Source organism: Narcine bancroftii, chromosome 7 (genome assembly GCF_036971445.1).
Source record: "Narcine bancroftii isolate sNarBan1 chromosome 7, sNarBan1.hap1, whole genome shotgun sequence".
Classification (NCBI taxonomy): Eukaryota; Metazoa; Chordata; class Chondrichthyes; order Torpediniformes; family Narcinidae; genus Narcine; species Narcine bancroftii.
In genome coordinates this window covers 20,329,441-20,355,665 of record NC_091475.1, presented here as the reverse complement: position 1 = coordinate 20,355,665, position 26,225 = coordinate 20,329,441, and the positions used below count along the sequence as shown (strand labels likewise).

Genomic DNA, 26,225 nt, shown 5'->3' with positions numbered 1-26,225 from the left:
TTCACTCTGGATCTATCTGCACTTGAGGTGGGTGGATCATGAGGACAGTTGCAAGACTTCAGATGAAGGACACCCATAGTGCTATTGAGAGAGAGTTCCAGAATTTGGAGTTAATGATGATGAAGATCCAGGGGTATATTCCCGATCAGGACATTGTGCAGCTTAGAGTAGGACCTGTTGGTGGTTGTGGGATGTTGGGATCTAAGTCTATGGATCCCTCAAGGTTGCTGCGCAAGTTGATAGGGTGGTTAAGAAGGTGCATGGTGTGTTGATCTTTATTTGTTGGGGGCTTGACTTTAAGGGTCACTGGGTATTGTCACAGCTCTATAAAACTCTGTTTGGACTACAAGTGAAGGATTGTGTTCAGTTCTGGTTGCCTAATACTAATGTGTAATGGGAAGTGTACTGACCGGCTGCATAACAGTCCAGTATGGAGGTACCCAGTATGGAGGAGGAATGAGAAGTATATGTGTGTGTCCCCGTGTGTGTGTGCCTGTATGTGTGTGTGTGTGTGTGTGTGTGTGTGGGTGCGTGTGTGTGTGTGTGGGTGCGTGTGTGGGGGTGTGTGTGTGGGTGTGTGTGTGTGTGTGCGTATGTGTGTGTGTGAGTGTGTGAGTGTGTGTGTGAGTGTGAGTATGAGCGTGAGTGTGAGTGTGTGTGAGTGTGAGTGTGAGTGTGAGTGTGAGTGTGTGAGTGTGTGTGTGAGAGTGTCAGTGTGAGTGTGAGCGTGAGTGTGAGTGTGAATGTGTGTGAGTGTGAGTGTGTGTGAGTGTGAGTGTGAGTGTGTGTGTGTGAGTGTGAGTGTGTGTGTGAGTGTGAGTGGAGTGTGTGTGAGTGTGAGTGTGAGTGTGAGTGTGTGTGTGAGTGTGAGTGTGTGTGAGTGTGAGTGTGTGTGTGAGTGTGAGTGAGTGTGTGAGTGTGTGTGTGAGAGTGTCAGTGTGAGTGTGAGTGTGAGTGTGTGTGAGTGTGAGTGTGAGTGTGTGCGTGAGTGTGAGTGTGTGTGTGAGTGTGAGTGTGAGTGTGAGTGTGTGTGTGAGTGTGAGTGAGTGTGAGTGTGAGTGTGAGTGTGAGTGTGTGTGAGTGAGTAGGTGAGTGTGAGTGTGAGTGTGAGTGTGTGTGAGTGTGAGTGTGTGTGAGTGTGAGTGTGTGTGAGTGTGAGTGTGTGTGAGTGTGCGTGTGCGTGAGTGTGATTTCCTAGCCCTCTGTAAAATTTTCCTTTCTTGGAAATATGCGAAAAGATTAGATTATTTCCGCTTAAGAAAACTAGATAAGTTATATTTCTGACACTAGCATTTTGATACAACGACCTTTGAGCACACACCTTCAAGCTCCCTGCTGCTACCCTCAGTCCATAGTGCTTTCCAGTTCAGCAGAAACTTTCCTGAAACAAGAGCTGTCTCACGATGTCTGAACTCAAAGTTTATCTCCTCTACACTGGTGGAACCATTGGGCAGACGGCTTCTGGGAATGGTGAGAGTTTTTATCAATGTCTGCGATTCAAGTGCATTTTTTCTTTAACACTGTCCAGAGGTAGCCTGTTCTTTAATTATTTCTACTTATGCAGAAATATTTAAGTATCAGTCACTCACTGGTACAACAGCAATGTCCAGCTTAAACATTTATTTTTAAATGATTATTAACCTTTCCACAGAGTTGCTGTGGTTCTATTTGATTATTGAGTCATCGATATTGTTGTTACACAGCACAGAAGCAAGCCCTTTTCCCCATCATGTCCAAACCTACCTTTAAGCCATTATACGCCAATCCCATTTTCCTGTGTTAATGCGGAATCTTTTGGTGCCTTACCCTCTTAAGTGTCTATCTAAATGCCTCTAGTGTATGGATTGTGTCTGATTCTACCAGTTCCTCTTGCAGGGCATTCCAGATATCCCTATACAATGAAAGCACCTGCTGAAATTGCATTTAAAACTCTTTCCTCTCCCCCGTGAACTATAGCCTTTTGCTTTTCTTCCCCTAAACGTGGATAAAAAATGACTAGCTGCCCTAACAATCCTCCCATAATCGTATATATTTCTATCAGGTTTCCCCACGATCTCCTTTACTCTAGTGACAATAATAATCCTAGTAAATTCAGGATGATTCACAATTGTATTCAAGTCAGGGGATCACTGAAATGGCCGAGAAGAACTCTGGGGTCTCCCTTTCCTCTATTGATAACATTCACCAGAACCGTTGGCTTAATAGGGCTCAAAGAATATTTGAGGACCCTTTCCATCCAGCACATAGGATCTTTGATCCACTACCATCAGGAAGGAGGTACAGAAGCATAAAAATCAGGGCTGCCAGGCTGGGAAATAGCTTCTTCCTGCAGACTGAGAGATTGTTGAATGGTATTCTGTAGCTGAGAAAGTTATTCCAAAATAGTTATACATATTTATTTTGTGTTATATTTTTACGCGTATATGTGATCATCATGTGCTGTGTATTGTGTGTGCACCGTAAACACTGTTTTGTCTGGTTGTGCATGTACAGTCAGAGGGTAATAACCCTGAACTATCTGTTTTCTCAGAAAATCAGTTTATCTGCTTTTTCAGTCATTATGCTTTCATTTATTGATCTCTTTAATCAATACTGTGTACTGTCATGTGTTTGCATCAGGAGACTTCCACTTATCTTTTTTGTCTATCATGGTAAAAAGATTGAAAGATAGAGGTTCTCAAAGATTCATGATCTATCTGTGGATAATGTCCAGTTTTATATATGGAAGCAAGATACAAGTTATACTGTTGAACAATGAAAGTCATGGTCTCCTTAAAGCACAGGAAGAGCCCATTATGCTAACCCTGTATTGAACATTCCAATCATTCCCATTCCTCCCTTGATCCCTATTGATTTGTCAAGTTATGTGCAAGTTCCGATCTGATTTCCTTTTGGTTGTTCCCTGCCCCTTCCTCCCCACCTTGTAGTCAGTGAGCTCCAAAACATTTTTCATCACTTTCTAAAAACCAAATTCTTCCTGACACCCCTCTTTGTACCTCTACCCCAAAACTATTTGCGTTTCATAATCCTGGTGCCTAATGGGGATAACTTTGCTGATGGATCTGCACTGGGTCCCCTCCCGGACATGCACAATGCATTCTATGCTTGCTTGGAGGGGGAGGCCAGTGAGCTAGTGGAACAAAAATATCCTACCTCGAACGCGTCTGACCCCATGATTACTGCCATAGATGTCATATCGGTCTTCACCCATGATGCACTTTTCCCCCAAGACAAATGCAGTAGAGTGAAGGTGCCCATCTCTTCACAGACTGTGGATTTGCAAATAGCGTGCGGAAAAGAAAGCGGTCACGGTTCATCCCCAGCAGCAGTGTGACAAACGACTCTAATTTAGGAGCTGTTCCTGGAGATGCATGCAAAGCCAGACATCCAGAACTGATGGAAGATCATCACCTTGGTGAAAGACGCCCTTCTGTCTGCCCAAAGTTTGTTGGTCTTCCAGTACACAGAGATGTTGGATGTTGGTGAGGGAATGCTGCCGACCAGCACATCCCAAGGTCCAGGAGTACATGCTGAGGAACTCACTGAGGCTTGGCGCAGCCCATGCAAGGACTTTATGGGTCTGAAGTCCATCCGACACCAGGCATTGAAGGCTGAGAGTGGTGGGAAGCCCCTCAAACAACAGAGATGGGAGTAAATGCAGTGTTGGCAATAGTGCTATGTAGCAAATTAGAGGCTTAATAACAACGTATAGTAAAGTATATATATATATATATATATATATATATATATGAATATAACTCTTGCATGATTTTCTATTGGACATAGTTTTATTTGCAAAAAGTTTATTTTTGAAAACAAAATTGGCTTTCTGGAGAGTGAACCCATGGAAAGGAGCTGGACCAGACAGAATCCCTGGAAGAGTCTGAGCAGTCCAAATGCCCACAGTATTCACAGATATTTTCCACCTCTTTGCAGGCTTTCACTGGCGGCGTGTATCCACCTGTAAGATGGGTCTTTTATTTTGTTAGCAGTTTTGCCAGAGAGCCCAGACCTTCTGCAGATGTCTTGGGCAGAGCGCTTCCTCTATAGAATATAGAACAGTACAGGAATTTTGGCCTACAGCACAGATGTCAAACTCTGGCCCACAGGCCAAATTTGGCCCGCAATATAGTTATATTTGGCCCGCAAGATCATATTAAATATATATTAGAGTTGGCCCGCTGGCCGCCGCACAAGTATAGCACATGCACAGCAGCAGGCCCTACCAGCACACAGGATCTTTGATCCACTACCATCAGGAAGGAGGTACAGAAGCATAAAAATCAGGGCTGCCAGGCTGGGAAATAGCTTCTTCCTGCAGATTGAGAGATTGTTAAATGGTATTCTGTAGCTGAGAAAGTTATTCCAAAATAGTTTTTGGCTTTCTGGAGAGTGAACCCATGGACTTTTAGCACTTCCACAGCAAGCACAGCAGTACACCGATATAGTTAACGGGAAAGTTATTAGATATTCACAGCGGCGCCGATACAACGGACCCGCCGCCTAGCTACAATGGACCCGCCGCCTAGCTACAACGGACCCGCCACCTAGCTACAACGGACCCGCCGCCTAGCTACAACGGACCCGCCGCCTAGCTACAACGGACCCGCCGCCTAGCTACAACGGACCCGCCGCCTAGCTACAACGGAACCGCCGCCTAGCTCCATGTGGCTGGACGTGGTGGGTCACCTCCACGTCTCCTTGAGCTTCATCTGTGGGCGGGTGCTGCTGGGCATCGGACTTTCCGCTGGGGTGGAGGTCGCGGATGAGTTCCACCACTCTCACGGTATTCCCGGTGAGATAGCGAGACCAGCGGGGACTCCTTGGGTTGTTGACGGTGGTTGCGGCAGGCGAAGGCGGTGGCGGAGGAGGGAGAGGGGACAGGGGGGGATGCCGCTCGGGTTTGCTGGCTGGGCTGGGGAGGGCTTCCTGCAGACCTCCGCTCCCTGGCATGCTTCTCGGCAACGTGCGATCCTTGGCTTAAAGGCTAGAGAGAAATATTATTTATTGAATATTTTAATTCTTATTTGTTAATGCTTCTTATGGAAAGAGTTTAACCAAAACTATTATTAAACATTTATTTTAATAAGAAAAAGTTTAACATTACATATGTTGAGAGAAAACATGCAGATGTTGTTGAAAATTTTCAATAAATATTTAGTTCGGCCCTCGACTTAGTCCAAGTTTTTAATTTTAGCCCTCGGTGAATTTGAGTTTGACACCCCTGGCCTACAGTGTTGTGCCGACCTACTAACTTTCGCTAACAACTGCTTAGAATTTCCCCACTGTATAACCTTCCATTTTTCTCAGTACCATGTACCTATCTAATAGACCCTTCAAAGATCCTATACCTGCCTCCAGAACCATTGTCAGCAGCACATTTCATGTGTCTATTACTCTCTATGTGAAAAACCTACCTCTTATATCCTCCCTGTACTTACTCCCAAGCATCCTAAAACTATGTCCCCTCATGTTTTCCATTTTAGCCCTGGGTAAAAAGCTTCTGCCAAACCAATGCCTCTCATCATCATGTACACGTCTATCAAGTCACTCTGAATCTTCTGTCTTAGAACATTTCAAAACAAGAAACTAGGACAAGCAGTAAGCCACATAGTCCCGCTATGCCAGTATGACCCAGATCTCATCTCCTTTCTTGTGCCATCTTCGCATTGTCCTGATTTCCCCAATCTTTCAAAACTGTCATACAAATTAATTCTTCCATGAGTTCGATTCCATTCAGATCAGTTTGTTGTTGAGTCTTAAGAAGGGCTCAAGCCTGAAACACCAGTTATGCGTCTTAACCTGCTATGGGTGCCGCAAGACCTACTAAGTTCCTCCTGTGTTCCTGGTGTGCAGACCTTCATGTTTCACTATTATTGAGTCTACTTATTTTAAAATTTAAAATTGGATGCAATCTTCTTTCTCTCAGAAAACCCTACAAAACTTGAAGATTTTATTGAACGGTTGAAAATCTATCCTCAGCTATACGCAAGGTCAGATGAGAATGGTTGGATTTACCTCCCGTGAGTCTTCTTCATGATTGATTTGGTTATATTATGGTGACAGAGCTTCAGATCCCAATCTAACATCTGTATCCTGTGAACCTCAGAAATGCCCTTCATGGTGAAAGAATCATGCAACAACCTGGGTTTATTTTCCTCTTCCATATTACAGAAGTAGTTATATTGCCTTGACCATTTCCTGCCTAAAAATATGGGTCAGATGATGAAGCTTGCACCTACTTTAGCATAGTGTTTGTGTTATTACAGTGCCAGAGACTCAGGTTCGAATCTGTCGCTGCCTGTGAAGAGTTTGTACATTCTACCCATGACCTGCGTGGGGTTTGGCTGGGGACCTCCAGTTTCCTCCCACCCTCCAACAAAAGTACTGGGCTGGTAGGTTAATTGGGTGGAAACATGTTTCAATGGCTGGAATCTGCTTCAAGCCTGTTGTGAATAAATAAAGGGTGGAACAGTTTGTGCAGAGGTTAGAACAATATTATCACAGGGCCCGCGGCCCAGGTTTGAAACCGACACTGTCTGTAAGGAGATGTAGTTCTCCCCATGACCGGAGTGGGCTTCCTCCAGGTGCTCCAGTTTCCTCCCATGTTCCAAAGTTATACAGGGTCAGTAGGTTAATTGGACGCATGGTTCTACTTGGTCAATGTGGGCTCGTGGGCAGGAAGGTCTCTACATTTAGATAAAATATATGATTGTTTTTTTGTTAATGAACATGGAAGTTCTCTGACCAATCAAGCAGATCATTAGAACAAAAAATGCTTGCCTCCTCTTCAAAAGCATCTCAATGGTTTTACAGCACTTGGGGAAACCACCAGCTTTGAGTCAAACACCATGTGAAGGAAAGGTTGCTCATAGCCATGCTCATGAACTTTGCAGAATACACTTGGCCCACATAATATCCTCACTTGTGTTGAAAGCATTGCTTTTAAAAATAACTTTCACTTTGACCTGTTAAGTTCAACATTGACACCTTGATTTGTTGAGTATCTGGCTCTTCCTTTCCAAACAGATCAGGCTCAGCAAGGGGATTCCCTGATCCTGAACGAGGCTTGAAATACATGATTGACGGCATAAAGGATCCAATCGACTCTTCCAACATGAAACCTGGGCACTGGCAGGATTTGGCCAGAAGGATTTATGTATGGCTCTTCTTATATGATTACCATATACTCACCCAGACTCGCTTCCACAGCCATGTACGACCATGCACTCGGGACTTCTTACATGTTTGTGTTGATGCATTCAATAGATTGAACATGCGAGTGAAGGGAAACAGAAAATAAACATTAGAAATGTTAAAATAAAATAGGTTTTCAAATCTGATTACTCCAAAGAAAATTCAGTGCAAGATAGGAAGGATTTTTTATCAAGCCTGTAGTTTATAAAAGTATTATTTATAAGAGAAGTAAATGGGGATAGCTGATGGGGTGGCTGTATCACAGGTCTAGTGACCCACGTTCGATTGTGACCGCTTTTCATGTGGAATTTGTACATTCTCCCTGCTGCCGAATGGGTTACCCTTGGGTGCTCCAGTTTCTTCCTGCATTCCAAAGACAAGCAGATTGATGGGGATTGATGCCACTGAAAATTAACCCTAGTACATTAAGTGGGTGGTAGAATCGGGGATGAGTTGATCGGAAAGTGGAGAATATGAAAGGTATGGTCAGTGTAAAAAGGTGCTTGATAGTTTATGGGGAATGGATTGGATGAAGGATATGTTTCCATGTTGACTGAATCTACAACTCTAAATTTCTTGTTTTTTTGTTAATGAACATGGAAGTTCTCTGGCCAATCAAGCAGATCATTAGAACAAAAAATGCTTGCCTCCTCTTCAAAAGCATCTCAATGGTTTTACAGCACTTGGGGAAACCACCAGCTTTGAGTCAAACACCATGTGAAGGAAAAGTTACTCATAGCCATGCTCATGAACTTTGCAGAATACACTTGGCCCACATAATATCCTCATTTGTGTTGAACCAAACTGAAAGATGCTGTTTTCTGGGTGGAAGGGGTCCTCAACCATCTTGCACACACTCTTTAGACCATGATCTCAGTAGACCATGTCTACTGAGGTCAGGGAGACTACAGTGATCCTCTCTGCCACTTCTCTATAGCAACTGTACCTGTAACTATAGCTGGCCAGATCACTCTCGATAGAGCTCATGTAGAAGGTTGACAGGATGACGGCTGGTAGTTTTGCTCATTTCAGTCTGCTAAGGAAGTGAAGTGAATTCATTCCTTCACCCACTTTATTCCTCTTTTTGCTTTTCCAACGCTCCAAAGCAATAGGCAATGAAACAGTTGACAATCCAATTAATGTGTTATATGTCTATTTGAATTCCAGGATTGCTATGATAATTATGATGGGTTTATCATCCTTCATGGGACAAACACGATGGCGTTCACATCCTCTGCTCTTTCCTTCCTGCTTCAACCATTGAAGAAACCAATCATTCTTACAGGATCTATGGTGTGTGGCTTTATTACTTTCAATGGTTTCAATTCATTTTCTGTGCCTGAATAACGTGTGTTCAAAGGTCAGATGGAGCTATATATTTTGAACTTATTTCTGGACTGTAGAGGTCAGCATGCATCACTTAAAATCTTCTGTTATTTGTATCCTGGGAATATTTCTGATATTTTCATTAATATGGAGCCTCTGGGGTAGCCCTCCTTGGTACAAAAAATATGGAGGTAAATTTGATAGATGCATATAAGATGATGTAAATGGAAGAAATCTTTAGGAAGATGGTGTGGATGTGAAGAGGATGTTTCTTCTCGTGGGAGAACCTAAAATTGGTGGTCACTGTTTGAAAACATTGCATCCTCCATTTAACACGGATCTGAAACACTTCAGCCCTGTTTTATTTCAGGTCATGAGTTTGTGGACCCCTCTTGCTCAAAAGGCAGGAATATTTGTGTCGTGATACGACCACCAGCCGACTGCAGGGGGCGATCTCTGTACCTGCAGGAAGACGACTTAAGGGGCTGACTCCACCTGGGCAGCTGTTAATCAGCCGACCTGAATAGACCCTCTAAGGGGCTGACCTGAAAAAAACCTGAGCTGGCCCCTCCTGAGCCAGTCACACAGGGAGCCACGAAGGCTTGAACTGGTGTTCATGCTTATACTGGAATAAAGCCTGTTGTACAGTCTTTTGAGTTTTGTACTTGCTCGCTGCTACCTCAGCGCACCACAATTTGTAAGGTAGAAGAAGACTGATACTTGGTCAGCTTAGTTGTTGAGTGGTAGGTGGAAATACAGAGGTTATAATCAAATTAGCCATGATATTGAACCACAGATTCAGTGACCTGCACCTACTCCAAACCTGGATAACAGAGACATTGCCTTTGAACACACTTAAAACTTGAAGCAAAAGGCACAAAGTGGATTGCTCATAAGGTAAACTCTTTTTTTGGGGGTTCTGCTCTGAGGTCACACTGTTCTTGCCATCTAAAGACCTCAGAATCATTCAGTGCAAAACAGGTCCTTCAGCCCAAATGTTCATGCCGGCAAAGTTGGCATTCTGGAATAGTTCCATTTGTTTGCATTTGGTCCATAATGTTCTACAGTAGGGGTGACCAACCTTTTAATTTTTAATTTTGACATACAGCACGGTAACAGGACATTTCAGCCCATGACTATGTACCGCTGGGAGGGAAGGTTAATTGGGCAGTATAGACTTGTGGGATAAAATGGCCTGTTTCCATGCTGTATGTCTAAATTAAAAATTAAAAGGTTGGCCACCCCTGTCACCCTTCCTAGCCATATAAATAGTCTTTTGAACATCGTGATTATGCCTGCTTCTAGTTTGCTCTGGCAGCTCATTCCCTTTATGGACCTCCCTCATCCATTGCTTCTCTTTGACCAGAGAAATGTTAAAATAGTTGAAATATTTAGAAATAATTTTAAATATTTACAAATTATTAACCATGTACATTATTGCAAATATTAAGAAAAAAAGATAATGAACGCACATCAAAAAATCTTTTTGCTCAAACGATACCATTATAATTAAGGAAAAGCCCACATCATTTAATGAAGGTCAGTGCCCAGGATGTGTGAAGATGTATAACATAAAGCTGAGAGTTGGGTAGATGCAAACCTGCAGTTCAGCACATTATGGAGCCACCATTAGACTTGGTAATGAGTCCATGAGGCTGAACAAGAGGTCAGATGCACATATATCTTGTATTCCTATGTTGCAATGTACACACGTCTGCCACATCACTGAGATATTGGATACAGCTCTCTCTTTGTATGGTATCCCTTCGCCATTTTGATTTTACCCACATGGATGACCATTCTGGGGGAGATGGACATCAAATTCCAACTCATTGTTCCACTGCTGGCCTCACTGCCATGACAAGGTTGGAATGGAGAAGGCAGTCCCAACCAAAATGAACAGGGTAGCAGATCCTGTGCCAGTATTAAGATGACAATGTGCCACGAGGCAATCCCTTCACACATTTTTGAAAGTCATGGACATTGCACCAGGAAAGATGAATGACTGTGGCTCCATCCAGATTGTTTGGCATCTACCAATAAAATCTGGGTCAAAGGCATTCAGGAAACTCTCTACTTGTCTAATCAGCCTGTTGGTCGAGGGAGGTCTGTCTCAAATATTCAAAAGCTTTCCAAACCCATATACATCCTTCAATGGAGCAACATAATAGATTGTGCGCAATATAAGTTTGAAAATTATTTATGCAATTACAGTATATTTTATATTTATGACTGAGGTGAGACAGGAAATTTTCAACATAGGAGTAGAAAATAAATTGTCAAGAAGGAAATCAATTATAATCTTCAACCCAAATCCTAAATCGGCTCAGGGTGAGATGGACATATGTTCTTTCTTTCACCTTAATCTTCCCCAAGTGCATTTTAAAAGGTAATTTCACACAGAGGGAAGTAGGAATATAGAATGTGCTGCTAGAGGAAGCAGTAGCAATGGGGCCATTTATAACATTTAAAGGACATAAGGATGGGCACATGGATAAGAAAGGTTTAGAGGGACTTGGGGTAAACACAGGCAAATAGGACTAGTTGGGCCAAAGGCCCTATTTTCAGACAGTAGAGCTCTTTCCCTACCAAGTGCTTTCCCTGTTCAAAATACTTGGCATCATCATTAAGCAGTTTCTCATCTGTTGATGATCCACAGTCCCAACCATCATGTCTGTGCCATGTAAAATTATTCTTACCTTGAACAGACATAATAATCGTGGGAGAGGCCCAAGGGTTTGCTGTGTAGAATCAGGGAAACCAACGTCCAATTCCATGTTTAATCCATGTTTATTTTATTAAACAGAAAACAGTTTTTGAGAACAGAAATGACGCAGTTGACAACATCCTTGGATCTCTGCGGATCGCAGGTTATTTGTCACATGTGGACAGTATCCAGCAGGTAGATTAAAATATAGCACCAGTCTTGCTGTCAGGAATTCGTGCATCCTCACATAGAGAAATAGCTGGGCCAGTATCAGTCCCTTGTCCATTTTGGCCCCTTAGCACCTTGCTCTCCTTTCCATGCTTACCTTCTCCCACTTCCCATCCAAGTCTCCATAAAGGGTCCCATAACAAAATATTGCCATCCTATTCATGGAGAGCATGAATGCTGCCTAACCTGGTGAGACCCTCCAGCTTCTTTTAGCATCTTTTATATTAACTCCTCTTTCCCCATTATTGCACGGCTATTATAGCGGTTAGCATCAACAGTGCCAATTATCCCGGTTCAAATCCAGCCATCTGTAAGGAGTTGTACATTCACCCCATGACCTGTGTTTGTTTTCCCTGGGTGATCGGCTTCCCTCCCAACCTTCCAAAATGTACGAGGTTGGTAGGCTAATTGGGTGTAATTGGGCGGCACAGGTTTCAATGGCCGGAATCAGCTTCTACCAGGTTTTTTTTTAAATTTAGACATACAGGATGGTAACAGGCCATTTCAGCCCTCAAGTCCATGCTGCCCAATTTACACCCCATTAACCTACATTCCTGGTACGTTTTGAAAGGTGGGAAGAAACCGGAGCCCGTGGTGAAAACCCAAGCAGACATGGGAAAATGTACAAACACCTTACAGACAGTGTGGGACTTGAACCTTATCGTTGGCTCTGTAAAGGCGTTGAGCTAGCTGCTACACTGTGCTGCTCATTGAAAATAAAATTTTTAAAATGTAAATACACTTTAGTGTAGATAAAGGATCCTGACCCAAAGTGTTGACGGTCCATTTCTACCCTTGGACGCTGCCTCACCTTTTGATATCTACCATCTTCTCATTGTCTGCTCATGACTCCAGCCCTGCATTGCTTGTGTTTCTCTATTAACCCCTTGACATTCAATAGTTTTTGGATCCCTTGATTCCTCCACGAGCAATTCCCACTTTGCCACAAGATAATTGGCAAAATAATTGGTTTTACATCTGCGGTGAGGGGGTGATATTCGGGGATTGCAATCTCCACTGTGCTGTTGGAAGAGTAGCAGAAGAAGATTCAATAACAGCTTTTAAAAGGGAATTGGAGAAGTATCTGACTTGGGAACATTTGCTGGGAATGAAAGCAAACTGCTTGGAGGAACTCAACGATTTTGACTGAATCCATGGAGAGAAATGGAGAGTCGATGTTTCAGGTCGAGACCCTTTACCTGGACTGAAAGGGTAGAGGAACAAAACACAAAAGGTGCTGGATGAACTCAGTAAGCCCAGCAGCATATCCTTCGGGGTAAAGTTATATTAACAACATTACGGGCCCAAGGCCTTCTTCAAGGAATTAGCAAAGAATAGGAAGGCATAAGTATAAAGACTGTAGACTGGCAGGGGGAGGAGTTTAGACCAACAAAAGGTGTTGATTGGATATGTGAATGGTGACAGAGGGAAAAGGGACACAGAGCTGGGGGAAAGGCAATAGGGCAAAGAAGAAGAAGAAGAGGGGTGTGTAGTTTAACAGAAACAGGAGAAGTCGACGTTAATACCATCTAGTTGGAGGCTGCCCAGACAGAAGATGAGGTGTTGTTCCTCTAATTTGCGGCTGGTCTCAGTCTGGCAGTGCATGGGACCATGGACAGACATTCAGCAAGGGAATGGGTGGCCACTGGGATATCTGCACTATTGTGGCAGACAGAGGTGTGCACCGGATGTGGTGTTGGAGCAGTGTCTGATTAGTGTAACAAGGAGAGGTCAAGAGCCTGATAGTTGTTTGAAAGAAACTGTACTTGAACCTAGAGATCCTGGCCTTCAAGCTTTTCTATCTTCTGCCCTAATGTAGCAGCAAGAGAAAGTTGTGACCAGGCTGATGGGGCTGCCTTCTTGAGGGAGTGTTTCACAAGATCCATTTAATGGATGGGAGGCCAGTGCCTGTGATAGACCTGGCTATGTTTATGAATCTTCTGCAGCCTTTTCCATTCCTGAGCAGTTAAATTCCCAAACAAAGCTAAAATGTAATCAGCCAGTTAACATTTAATAGCATTAACTTTGAGATTTTCTGAGTTGGTCTGGTCAGGATGAACCATGCGTGAATTTATTCAGCTGATGGGAGAGTGGTAATCGTTCTTAGACTGACTAAGTGTGCAGGCTCTCTCTGTAGCCCTTTTTACACAGAACATTTGCTTTATAGCTGTATACACGACCCATCTCTGGAAGCCAGCTTGCTCATTCGCACAGAACGAGTCAAATATACTGTGAATACCTACCTTGGTGGATCAAAGCTGGATAAGTCTAGACCCCCCCCCACCCCATCCCCCACACCCCCAATCTGCCTTCAATGCTTTTACACGGAGCTTGAAAGGCAGATAAAACCTGGCTGTGTAAAAGGGGCTTGTGATTGTCTGATTATAGAAAATATTTTCCTTTCATGTTTTGATTTCCAGTCACAATTTGCTTTGCAGGTTTGCGTATTTTTCAATTCAAAGCTTTTCCAGGGAAACCGTGCTGTTAAGCAGAGTTCCAAAGATGTGGATGCTTTTGCCTCACCCAACAAACCCCCTCTATTGGATCTGAACAAGCAGGTTAAAGGTAAATCACTGAGAGCAGTGATCCAACTTCCCCCGATGTAACCCTACAGCAATCGCGCCTCTGTATTTTATACGTGCTCATAACCTAAGAGAGTGACCTCTGGCCCCTGCTCACTCTCGCACAATCTTTCCCAGGACATGAACATCAATTGCAAGCTTGGAATTTATTATTCATTATTAGCTGTCTCTGATCTGTGTAGCTCGCTTGACCTTCCCAGAGAGTATTTTTTTTAAATTTCTAAACACTTCAGACATAAACAAAAACCAAAATACACAATTTGCATGGCTGACAAATTCCAATGGCTGTGAGTTGGCTTGTCATAAACTGCTCGCCATTTCAATTTTGCTTATTTTTTTCTATCTCTTGTTGTTTACATGTTCCTTAGTATCTTAGTATCAACTCCCTTTAAGGGTTCAAATAAATAAGACTTGGGCTTCTTGATCCCATTTCGGTGCCACTTGCTGAAATCAATGTGACTGTTGTTGTTCTTGGACTTGGGCATGGCTTAAACTACCCTCTTGCGCTGCCACCTTGATCAGATCCACCACTGACCATATTGTTTAAGGTCTGGACTCATCTATTCATTCACCAGATATTTAAAGTTGACAGATTCCTTTGCCCAAAGAACATAAGGGAACAAGAGAAGTTCCTGATGTTTCTTGATCACCACTAAGGATACATTTCACATATTTAAGTCTTGCTGGGAATATCCTAATTAGCTTCATTTTTAGGGCAGGTATCAGTTCAAACTGAGTTCAAACAAATCCTATGGCACAACAAGGATTGGTATTTGCATGTTTTTTTTCCCCCAAGGGCATTGGGATATCCAATGAAAAACTTTGTGATATTGTGGGACAACTCATCTAGTCTGTTCACGGGAAGCTGTTGGTTATGGGGAGAAGGCTGGAGAACAAAGTTGAAAAGGATACTAAATCAGCCATGATAGAATATGGCAGAGCAGATTCAATGGGTTGAATGGCCTAATTACATTCCCATGCCTTGAGGTCTTACGGGGTAGAAATAATTAATCCCCTGAAAGTGTCAACATGGGTAAACAATGTAGTGATAGCTGTGATACCTGACAAATACTCGATGAAGGGCCCGCATCCAAAACATTGGTTAACCTTTACTTCTTATGGATGCTGAGTGACCTGCTGAGTTTCTCCAGCGTGTTTGTGTATTACACTTAACCCCAGTGTCCGCAGACCTTCTGCTTGGCAATGAGGAGAAGAAGCCATTTAGCCTGCTTGCCTTCATTGGCTGTTGCACGGAGTAGATTGAGACATTATGTCATGGTAGTACGGAAACCTAGTTGGACCAAACTCAGAGTATTGGGTGCCATTCCGGTAGCCTAGATAAAAGAAGGATGTGATTACACAGGGTTTAGTAAAGATTCATAAGGACTGAGGGTTTGAAATATGGAGGAGGCAAAACATATGGAAGAAACCCACACAAACCCAGAGAAAACTTGCAAACTCCACACAGACAACACCCAAAGTCATGAGTGAACCTGGGAGACTGGAGTTGTGAGGCAGTGGCCCTTCCTCTCTGGTCTCCTTACAGCTACTGCCCATAGTCTCTTTTTCCAAATAATAAACATAATTAATTAACACCTTTCTTCCTTTCCCTTCCTCTCTCAATATTCGTTTCAGTAAACTGGGATACAAAGAAGGCTGACAAAGGTGCCCTGCAAATATTCAGCTTGAAGCATATACCAGATATCAGAATACTCCAGCTCTTTCCTGGAATTAATGAAAAATATGTAAGTATATCAACATGATTTTAAACGTGTGTGGTTAAAGACCAGAAATGTTGAAAAGACTCAGCAGGTCAGGCAGAATCTTCAAAGAGTGACAATAGGCTGGACAGCCAGCACCCTTCTCCCAGGGTGGCAATGGCTAACACCAGAGGACATTTGTTTAAGGTGAATGGAAGAATGTTCAGGCCAGACACCAAGGTAACATTTTTACTCAGAGAGTGGTGGGTTCCTGGAATACATTGCAGGTGGTGCTGGTGGAAGGTGGTATAATAGGGACATTCAAAAGACGCTTATGTATGCACATGGATGTAACAAAAACACAGAAATGCTAGAGGAATTCAGCTGGTCGCACAGCGTCCATAGGACGTAAAGATATCTAACTAACATTTTGGGCCTGAGCCCTTCTTCAAAGTGTGAGTAAAAAGCAGGGCAGGTGCTGGGGATCTGCAGGGATTATCCACTGCATCTGGTGTTCCTATGTGGTCTCTATATCGGAGAGACTGGGCAATTACTTCATTGAGTACCTTGGCTCTTTCCACCACAACAGCGGCCATCTCCCATTTCAATTTCCTGCCCCATTCCCATGCTGACACGTCTGTCCCTGGCCTCATGCTTTGCCAGACTGAGACCACCCACATATTGGGGGAAGCACACCTCATATTCCATCTGTGTACTCTCCTTCTGGATGGCATTAACATAAATTCTCCAGTTTATGTTCCTTTCCTCTAGTTGTCTGTTTGTGTGTGAACCTCGCGCACTCTCGTTCTCTCTCGCACTCTCTTTCCTTTTGTCTCCTTTTCCCACAGGTCTGCTTCCACAAACCCCCCCCCCCCCCCACTCCTTCCCCCTGTCAATTCTCACCTTTCCCTCTCCTGTGTCCCATCTATATCCAATTAACATCTTTTGTTTGTTGGCTGTACTTCACCCCTGTCCCTTCTTCCCTTCTCCCCAGCCTTTTAATTCAGGCGCCTGCCTGCTTTTTACTCACACTTTGAGGAAGGGCTCAGACCCAAAATGTTGTAGACATATGGACGCTGCGAGACCTGCAGAATTTCTCCAGCATTTCTGATTTTTTTTTTCATTACATAGTATCTGCAGACTTTAGTGTTTCACATGGATATAAGAAAAAAAAGAGTTATTGGTGACGAGGTTGGGGAGGGTTAGATTGATGCTAGAATATGCTTCTGCAGGTCACCAACATTGTGGGCTATAATATGCTGTTCTGTCCTAAGTGCTGTGTTTCCTTTCCGATGAGAAATCACCAACTGGAAATATCTTCCTGCCCCTCTCTCCAAATCCCACTGAATCTTTCATATATCTTTTTTATAATTTTTATTTCCTATTTTCAGAATTAGCAGTTGTTTATCAAATTCCTTTTGCTATATTTAATCCTGCAGTATTTTTCAAAATGAAAATGATTTAAGCGAGTCAAAAGATAATATTTCAAGTCAGTTTGTGCTGTGATGTGATAATATCAAAATCAGAATTTATTGTCATGAACAAGTCATGAAGTTTATTTTTTTGTGGAAGCGTCACACCGTAAATATTCATATAAACCACTTTACAAAAACAAAAATAGAGCACAAAAAGTAAGGCAGTGTCTTTGGTTCATTGATCATTTAGAAATCTGATGGCAGTGGGGATGAAGCTGCCCTTGCGCTGCTGAGGGCTCATCTTTGGGCTCCTGTACCTTTTTCCCAATGGTAGCAAAATGAAGAGGGCATGGGGTGGGGGTCCATAAGGCTAGAGGTTGCTTTCATAACATATCGCCTCTTGTAGATGTCCTCAATGGAGTGAAGTCTTGTGCCCATGATGTTGCAGGCCGAGTTAACCCTCTGAAGATTTTATTGCCCTGAGCATTGGAACCACCCCCCCCCCCCCTTCCCTACCCCTGTACCAGGCAGTGATGCACTCAGTCAGAATGCTCTCCATGGTACACCTGTGGAAGTTTTCAAGAATCTTCGATGACTTACCAAATCTTCTTAAACACCCTACAAAGCATAGCTGCTGGCGGGCCTTCTTTGTGATTGCAAGGACAGATCCTTGGAGATATTAACACCCAGAAACGTGAAGTACTTGACCCTCTCCACTACTGAACCCTCGATGAGGACTGGATCATGTTCTCCGGACTTCCTCCTGAAGTCTACAATCATCTCCTTGGTTTTGCTATCATTGAGTTGAAGATTGGTGGTGTGACACCACTTAAAAGGTGTGATGAACTGAACGGCCTCCTTCTCGCTGTAAATTGGCTCAGATATTTGATTATGACTGCATATATTGTATGCATTAGCAACAAACCTTTAAGAATACACGAACGTCTGAACAAAGTTCACAAGCAGCCACGTAAAGGGTCAATATTCAGTTCCAAGTTGATTGTTGGTGAATGTGAAAGCAACCATGGAGACCACAGACCATCAAGGTCACATCACACCTTCTCTGCCTGGTCGTTAGTGGATTTAACCCACTGGCCTCCATGCAACTTGATCTGTGTTCTGCCTCCTGTCATTATCTTGCATTGATTACTACTGGGGGAGAATCCCCTGGAGATGGCGGAGAGGGACCTTGGCACCGGATTGTGAAAGTAGCATCTGCTTGTCTGAGGAATGCCTTCCACTGTGAGAGGAACAAAAAGATGAAATATTGTGAGACAACCACTGCTCCCAATAATTGCCCTAATTCAACTGCATCTCATAAATTTGCAAGCTCATTTCCAAGGAAGGCCAGGGCAGTGGCTGCATGGAGTATTGTGATCAGTTTTGGTCACCATGCTACAGGACAGATGTTGTTAAGCTGGAGCCAGAGCAGAGATGATTTACAACAATGTTGCCAGGACTCGAGATCAGAACTGTCAGGAAAGGTTAAGCTGTCTAGAGTTTTATTCCTTGAGGCACAAAAGGATGATGGTGATCTCATAGAAGTGTGTAAAATCAAGAATGGGTGAACACATTGTCTTTTGTCCAGAGTAGAAGAATTGGTAATCAGAGGACATAGGTTTAAGGCAAGAGAGAAGAGATTTAACAGGAACTTGAGGGGTCTGTTAGTCTGTACTCATCCCCTCTCATTTTTCCCTGTTCTTTCCTCAGACTTTAATTCAGATTCCTGTATTTTCTCACATGCCTTGAGGAAGGGCTCAGGCCTAAAACATTAATAATATATCTTTACTTTCTATGGACGCTGTGAGACTGGCTGAGTTCATCCAGCATTTCTGCATTTTGGGGCAAGTTTTTGACACAATAGTGGTAGGTGCCTGAAACAACCTGCCAGGGATGGCATTGAAAGCAAATGCAATAGTAGTTTAAGTTATCCAGAAATTGTGGCCAAGCCCAGTAAATAAAGCTGCTGAATAATATGAGCAGATTTGCTCCCTTGAGACAGGCAAGTTGTTTCCACTCTGCACTAGTCTTGAGATGAGAATGGCAGGTGAGATGAGAATGACGGGACACAGCCTCAAGACCGGGATGGAGCTGTGGAGGAACTGCTTTTCCCAAAGAGCAGTGAAGCTGTGGAATTCTCTGCCCCAAGGAAGCAGTAGAGGCTACCTTATTAAATGCATTTAAGACACAGTCAGACAAATTTTCACACAGTTGGGGAATTAAGGGTTATGGGGTACAGGTGGGTAAGTGGAGCTGAGTCCATTGCCAGATCAGCCAGGATCTTGTTAAATGACAAAGCAGGCTCAATGGGCCAGACAGCCGACACCTGCTCCTATTTCTTACATTGTTGTGAGTGTGTCTTCCCTTGCTGCCACACCAGGTTGCAGGCACTCTAGAAGGAGCAGATGGTGTGGTATTGCGAATATACGGCTTTGGACAAATTCCTGGTGACGACTGGTTTGTCAGCTTACTGCGCAAAGCCGTGATCTCCGGAGTTCTGATTATCTGCACTAGCCAGTGCTTTCAAGGAGCTGTACATCCTGAAGCTCAGGTAAGTGCTGACAGTCACTCAATTCATTGTGTTTAATAGACCAATTAAACATGGGTTCAAATCCATGCTTTTACTTTCTTCCCAAGTCTGTGTGGGTTTCATCCAGGTCCTCCGGTTTCCTTTCACCCTTTAAAAAAGTAGTTTGTGAGTTAATTGGGTGTAAATGAACCATTAAAGGCATATTACCATGCTGTATGTCTATATTTAAATTTTAATTTAGGTCCAAAAAGAGAATTGCGTCCAATTCTGGTCAGCAGAGCTTTGGAGGGGTACAGAAAAGATCGACTAGAATGGTCCGGGATCTCAGCTCCAGGGTTAGATTGGAGAAGATGAATTGAGTTACAAGAAAATAAGGCCTTTGGAGGCCTGTATGTAAATCCCATCAAAGCTGTTTTACCCTTCCAGTTTCTCAACTCTACCCACAAGAATTCAACATCTTCTGATCCTATGTCCCTCCTCACTCAGGATTTGATTTTTTTTACCAGAAAAGAAAAGTCAATAGTTCCTGTCATGAGTAAGTTAAACCCTCTCATACTGATGCAGATTACTGGCAATCTAACTGATAGTTGGAAACACTTCAAACACCAATTCAACATTTTTTTAGAGGCTGATAGAGTGGAAGAGGCTGATGTAAAATGGAAAGCATCTATATTTTTACATGTGATGGATGAAGAGGCTTTGGACATCTATAACAGTTTTAAAATTGATGAGACAACTTTCATGTTGGACATTCTGATAACAAAATTTGAGGAGTATTTTGTTCCAAGTAAAAATGTCATGTTTGAGAGATTAAAGTTTTTCTCCTGTGACCAGAAACATGGTATAAGCTTTGACCAATGCTTAGCTGAAATTCACAAATTGATTAAGTCCTATGAATTTGAAGATTTGAAAAACTCACTCATTAAAGGAAGAATAGTTTGCAGAATCCCTGATAATGGGCTTAGAGAAAAGACTATTGTGTGAAAAAGTTTTGACACTGGAAAAGGCTGTAAATATGTGTAGGACAGCAGAGACCACACAAGCACAAGCTAAGGAGCTGCACAGGATAGAGACCACAGGATGTCCTGTGTAAATAGAGGAGCAAAGCACAAGGTGTTTCCCAAAGCAAAGAGGTAGGTACAAACAGCAAATGTAGCAGGTGCGGAGGTAGACATATTCTAAAGATGTGTCCTGGCTATGGAATAAATGTGGGAAGAAATATCATTTTGCAAAATGCTGCAAAACAAGAACTACCACGAGAAGGTGGATGAAGAAATGGAGGAATTCTTCGTGGATTCACTCTAGACGGCTGCTGGTAAAATAGAATGGATCATTCCAGTGACTGAATGAGACAGCAATTCCATTTAAGCTCGACACCAGAGCCCAGGTGAATCTGTTATCTATGGACGATTACAAGACCCTCACTGTAAAGAGTAAGATTTATCCACTGAAATTAAAAGTGACAGGCTGCACTGGAGAGAACTTTCCAGTAAATGGTCTCTGTATGGTGATCTTCAAACACAAAGGACACTAAAGTCACAGCTACTGATTGTAGAAAGAGAGTACAACCAATATTAGGTCTGTGGGAATGTGAAGAGCTCAGTCTGGTGAAAATAGTTTTCATAGTGGCTTCACACACCCAAGATGAGCACACAACACTCATGGAAGACTCTGAATGGCTTGAATGTTTATCTGGTGTAAACAGAAACAATGTCATGACAAGCCTGGGAAAAGCCTACAAATCCTGAAGCCTGGAGTTCAAGTGTGAATCCAAGATCACAATCCTGGCACATGATCCATGCAAGAGGAAATAGTTCCACATTCCTATCAGACCCAGGCAGAGGGAAGGATACCTCTGAGAAGGAACCACGTGGATCTACGACCACAAGCTCCAACCCACAGTCGAAACTCATCTTAAACACCCTGGGAAATCCAAGCAATACACTGGTGGAAACACATACCAGACCAAAAAGGACTGTTAAACCACCTCAGAGACTGATTGAAAGCTGCTGAGTGGGAAGCGACTGGCCATGGAATGTAGATACCCCTTGATGTGTAAACATAGTATTGTTCTAGATTTTATTCTCTTTTTAAAAGGGGAAAGATGTGTTATTCTGAGTGTATAATAAAGAACAACATTTCGCAGTCGACTATGACAGGAGTCAAATGAGTTGTGCATTCAAACAGTTTAAAAGATAAAGTCGTTTAAGCGTTAAACCCACACAAAATTGTTCTTCAAGGAACAAACATTACAGGTAGGATTTCCATGGTAATCAAAAATACCCCCCTCCCTACAACCTCCCCAAAGACTGTCAGTGACAGGTAAGAAATGCTGATTTTTGTCAATAATGTCTACGTCCCAAAATCTCAGAGTGACATGATTAGCTCAACCCTATTCCAGCACCAGTGTCTGTCTCCTGTCTCAATGACTACCGCCCTGTCTGATTCATGTCCTTTGTCATGAAGTGCTTCGGGATGCTCATCATGGGGCACATCAAGCTCCTGCTGCCCCTGCCACTGGACCTCCTGCAGTTTGTATACAGATCTAACTGCTCTACGGACAATGCCATCACTACCACCCTCCATCAAGCCCTCACCAACCTGGAAAATAAGGACACGTATGTTTGAATGCTGTTTATTGATTTCAACTCGTCATTCAACACAATCATATCACAGTAGCCGATAAGGAAGTTGAGCCTGCTGGGTCTAAACACTTCCCTCTGCCATTGGATTCTCGACCCTGTCGAGGAATCCTCAAGCAGTCAGGATCAGTAACAGCACTTATAAGGCCATCACTCTGAACACAGCCCCCCCGGCCCCCCCAGGGCTGCGTGCTTAGTCCACTGCTGCTCGCACTACTGGCCCACGACTGTGCAGCTAAACACAGCTTGGACCACATCAGCAAGTTCGCTGATGACACAACCGTGCTGGGCCTTATTAATAAAAATGATGGGTCAGCGTACAGAGATGAGTTGCAATTGCAAATGGACTGGTGCACAGTCATCAGCCTGCATCTGAATATTAATAAAACAAAAGAGATGGTTGTCAATATCAAGGCAAATGGACTGGTGCAGAGTCAACAGCCTGCATCTGAATATTAATAAAACAAAAGAAATGGTTGTCAATATCAAGAGGGCCCGGGGGACCATGCTCCCTTGACCATTGACAGCTCGACCATTGAGGTAATCAAAAGTATCAATTTCCTTGGAGTGCACTTGGCAGGGAATCTCACCTGATCCCTGATCCCTTAACACCAGATCCATAGTCAAGAAAGCCCAGCAGTGCCTCCACTTCCTGCGAAGGCTGAGGAAAGTCCATCTCCCACCTTCCATCCTCACTACATTCTACAGAGGATGCATTGAGAGTATCCTGTGTAACTACTTCACCATCTAGTATGGAAACTGTACTACCTCAGACCGTAAGACCCTGCAGATGATAGCGAAATCAGCGAAAAGATCTTTGGGGGCTCTCTTCCTGCCATGAATAACATCTACAACACTCGATCCAGGCGAAAGGCAATAAACATTGTGAAGGACTCCACACACTCTTCATGTGAACTGCTCTCCCTTCTGCCATCTGGTAGGAGGTACTCCAGCACTCGGGGCCTTCCATCCAGATTGGGAAACAATTTTTCCCTCAAGCCATCAGAACAGGTGTAGATAGGGTACCATGGACTTCTACTTTTATTGTCTTAATATTTTATAGTGTTTAATTTTTATTCTAACTTATATTTATGTAAATATGATCCATGGCCCTGGAGAAATGCTATCTTATCTTTACCTGCAAGAATGGTATGAAAAATAAATAAAGGTGATGTGACTCGACTTGAGGATCGAATACATCACTGTATGTAAGGAGTTTGTCAGTCCTCTCTTTGACTGCGTCAGTACCCTCTGGGTACTCCAGTTTCCTCCCACTCTCCAAAAATGTACAGGTTTTGTAGTTAATTGGTCACATGGCACAGGTTCATGGGCCAGAAGGTCTTGTATCTCTAAATTAATATTAAATTATGTTAAAAGATATACGCTGCAAACATTTGAGCAATATCTTCTCCTGGTGCTGCCATATCCCTTTGATTCTACCTTTTGTACATCCATGCAGGGATGGACCGTGCCTGGGATCATCCTTGGGTATGACATCACCATGGAAGCGGCTGTAGCCAAGTTGTTCTGGGCCCTGAATCAGTCAGAGGATTCTGGACAGAGACGAGAGGTTGGTATCTGGCCTTGTTCTCCAAGGCGCGTGCATCTAAAGTGCAATATTAGGTAAGTGAAGAGCAGCTAAAAGGAAAGAGATGGAGCGTTTCAGTTCCAGCACACGATGACTCTGCCCGAGGAAACAATCAGCATGCTGAAAGCTTGCAACTGAGCTGTGGATCCCTTTGCAAGTCAGTGGGAGATACTGGTGGGAAGGCACCTACTGCTTTCCATGGATGCTGAGTGACCTGCTGAGTTTCTCCAGCAATTTTGTGTTCTGCAATGACAAGCACTGAATGCATTTACCTCGAATTGTAGGGGCATAGAGATGTACAGCACGGAGGCAGGCCCTTCAGCCCACCTGAGCCATGCTGGCTGGTCATTTACTGGAGCTGTAAAAGCATTGGCTAACTGGTACATGAACTGTGCCCCCCAAGGCATGAACCAAGCGCAGGAAAATTAGCTCAGATAGGCAACTTGGAGCTCATTTGCTTGCAACTGGCTCCAGCAAAATAGGTGAAAGGAAATCCCCTGTGGGCCTTATCCAGGAGTGTTGGAGACCCAACATCTCCAGGAGGACTATGTGTAACTTCCAAACAAGACAAACATAGTGGTTAGTGGAATGATAACACAGTCCCACCGACCTGGTTTCGACTCCAGCGCTGTCTGTAAGAAGTTTGTATATTCTTGCCAACATGTGTGGATTTCCCCTGGGTGCTCAGGTTTCCTCCCACATTCCAAAGACATGAGACTGGCTTTGAAAGTTAATTGGTAACATGGGTGCATAAGGCTTGTGGGCCAGCAAGGCCTGTTACCGTGCTATATCTCTAAGTTTAAAAAAAAATCTCTCACCCTCTCCTATCCAAGTACCAGTTTATATCTCTTTTCAACATAATTGTCCCTGCATCTATCAGTTCTTCTGGCAATGCATCCAGAACCCCACCTCTCCCTGTGAGAAAAAGTTGCCTTTCGGGTCTTTTTAATTCTTTTTCCTCTCACCTTAACCCCACTCCCTCCAGTTGTAGATTCTCCTACCCTAGGGTAAAGATGGTGACCATTCTTTTTATCTTTCCCCCTTGTTATTTTGTACACCTCTACAAGATCAAAAACTGTCCCACCAATTTTCTTACCAATAATTGAAATGGACCTTGTGAGTATTCACTAAATTACATCATTCTAAATGATGTGACTGGTTATGTGAAGCTGGGGCAAAGTTTCAAACTAAAGTGTGATCAATACCCTCAATAGTGTTGCAACTATTTGAAGGCGCCTAACAGTGTGCAGGAGGAATGAAAACATGTTGCCAAAACCTCCGAGGGGATATGAGGCTCAAGCTAAAATTTTGCATGGAGTGAGGCAATTTTTTTTCAGAAAAAATGAGAGTTAAAAAGAGATTTAGGAAGTGGCTTTCAAAGTTCAGGTTCCAATTAGCTGAAGGTCAACCACCAATGGTGGAGGGTTTAAATCAGGGATGGACTGTATCAGAGATTGCCAAGGATTTTTGTGCAGATATTAAACAGAAAAAATGCTTCCATTTGAAATCGTTTTGATTATTTTGTAGCTAATGAAACGGAACATCTGCAGAGAAATGACCATCCCTCTGAAGGTCTGAAGGCAGAGTAATTATTTCACACTCCACCTGCACTCTGACCCAGAACCGAACACATCAAGTCTTTGTTCAAGGAAGCGCATGGGAAGCTGTACTTCCTCAAAAAATCTAAGGGAATTCAGCATGTCCCCAAAATCTCTCAGGAATTTTTACAGATGTACCGCAGAATATATCCTGTCTAACTGCATCGCAGCTTGGGACGGGCACTGTTCGACCAAGACTGTGAGAAAAAACATCAAGTTGCGAAAGCAGCTCAGGCCTTCACACAAACCAACCTCCTTCCGTCGACTCTGTCTACACCTCCCACTGCCTCAGGAAAGCTGCCATCCGTAACACTGCACTTTGTTTCATTATTGGATTACCTATTGCTGTGTCTCTACCCTTAACAATAATAAATGGTTGAGGGCAAGGGCAAGAAGGGCTCCCAAAGGGCCTCAGGCACTGAAGGCTTCCTGATCATGTCGGAGGTTTGGATCAGGAGTTCGGCTTGCCGATGGATCGAGCAGGAGTCTGTACGGAAGCAGAGGCTGTGGGAGCGCTGGAGGTGAATTAACGGACACTCAGCGTCTCTGGAAGTACTCTCCTTTGCTTCTCTTTCTCTTATTGTTAGGGTCACAGCGTAATGCTCATGGCAACTTTTTGTTTGCCTTATGGCACATAAGTTGAAGTACATCATGTATATTATATTCTTAATGTATTATTATGTGACAATAAAAAGGAACATTTGGACCAGCA

The 26,225-nt window shown here is 43.3% G+C and overlaps 1 protein-coding gene across 3 annotated transcripts; it reads left to right on the top strand.

The window, feature by feature from the left end:
* The first annotated feature begins 1,186 nt into the window (after positions 1-1,186).
* On the top strand, positions 1,187-26,225 carry LOC138739806 (L-asparaginase 1-like). 3 transcript variants are annotated; one of them, XM_069892358.1, is made up of 10 exons: positions 1,187-1,470; positions 5,930-5,993; positions 7,030-7,159; positions 8,365-8,490; positions 11,330-11,425; positions 13,897-14,023; positions 15,676-15,785; positions 19,536-19,706; positions 23,787-23,897; positions 25,443-26,225. In XM_069892358.1, the coding sequence occupies exons 1-10, from the start codon at positions 1,404-1,406 to the stop codon at positions 25,491-25,493; spliced, it is 1,053 nt and encodes a 350-aa protein (XP_069748459.1). In that variant the 5' UTR covers positions 1,187-1,403; the 3' UTR covers positions 25,494-26,225. The 3 variants fall into 3 exon arrangements, with proteins under 3 accessions (XP_069748459.1, XP_069748460.1, XP_069748458.1); XM_069892357.1 differs by having other exon boundaries at positions 1,192-1,470; positions 5,930-6,023; XM_069892359.1 differs by lacking the exon at positions 11,330-11,425 and having other exon boundaries at positions 1,189-1,470; positions 5,930-6,023.

Coding starts and splice junctions, on each gene's coding strand:
- LOC138739806 (XM_069892357.1), top strand. CDS start 1,404: ATGTCTGAACTCAAAGTTTATCTCCTCTACACTGGTGGAACCATTGGG. Junction 11,426..13,896: donor ATGTGGACAGTATCCAGCAG/GTAGATTAAAAT, acceptor TTTGCTTTGCAG/GTTTGCGTATTTTTCAATTC. Junction 15,786..19,535: donor CTGGAATTAATGAAAAATAT/GTAAGTATATCA, acceptor CTGCCACACCAG/GTTGCAGGCACTCTAGAAGG.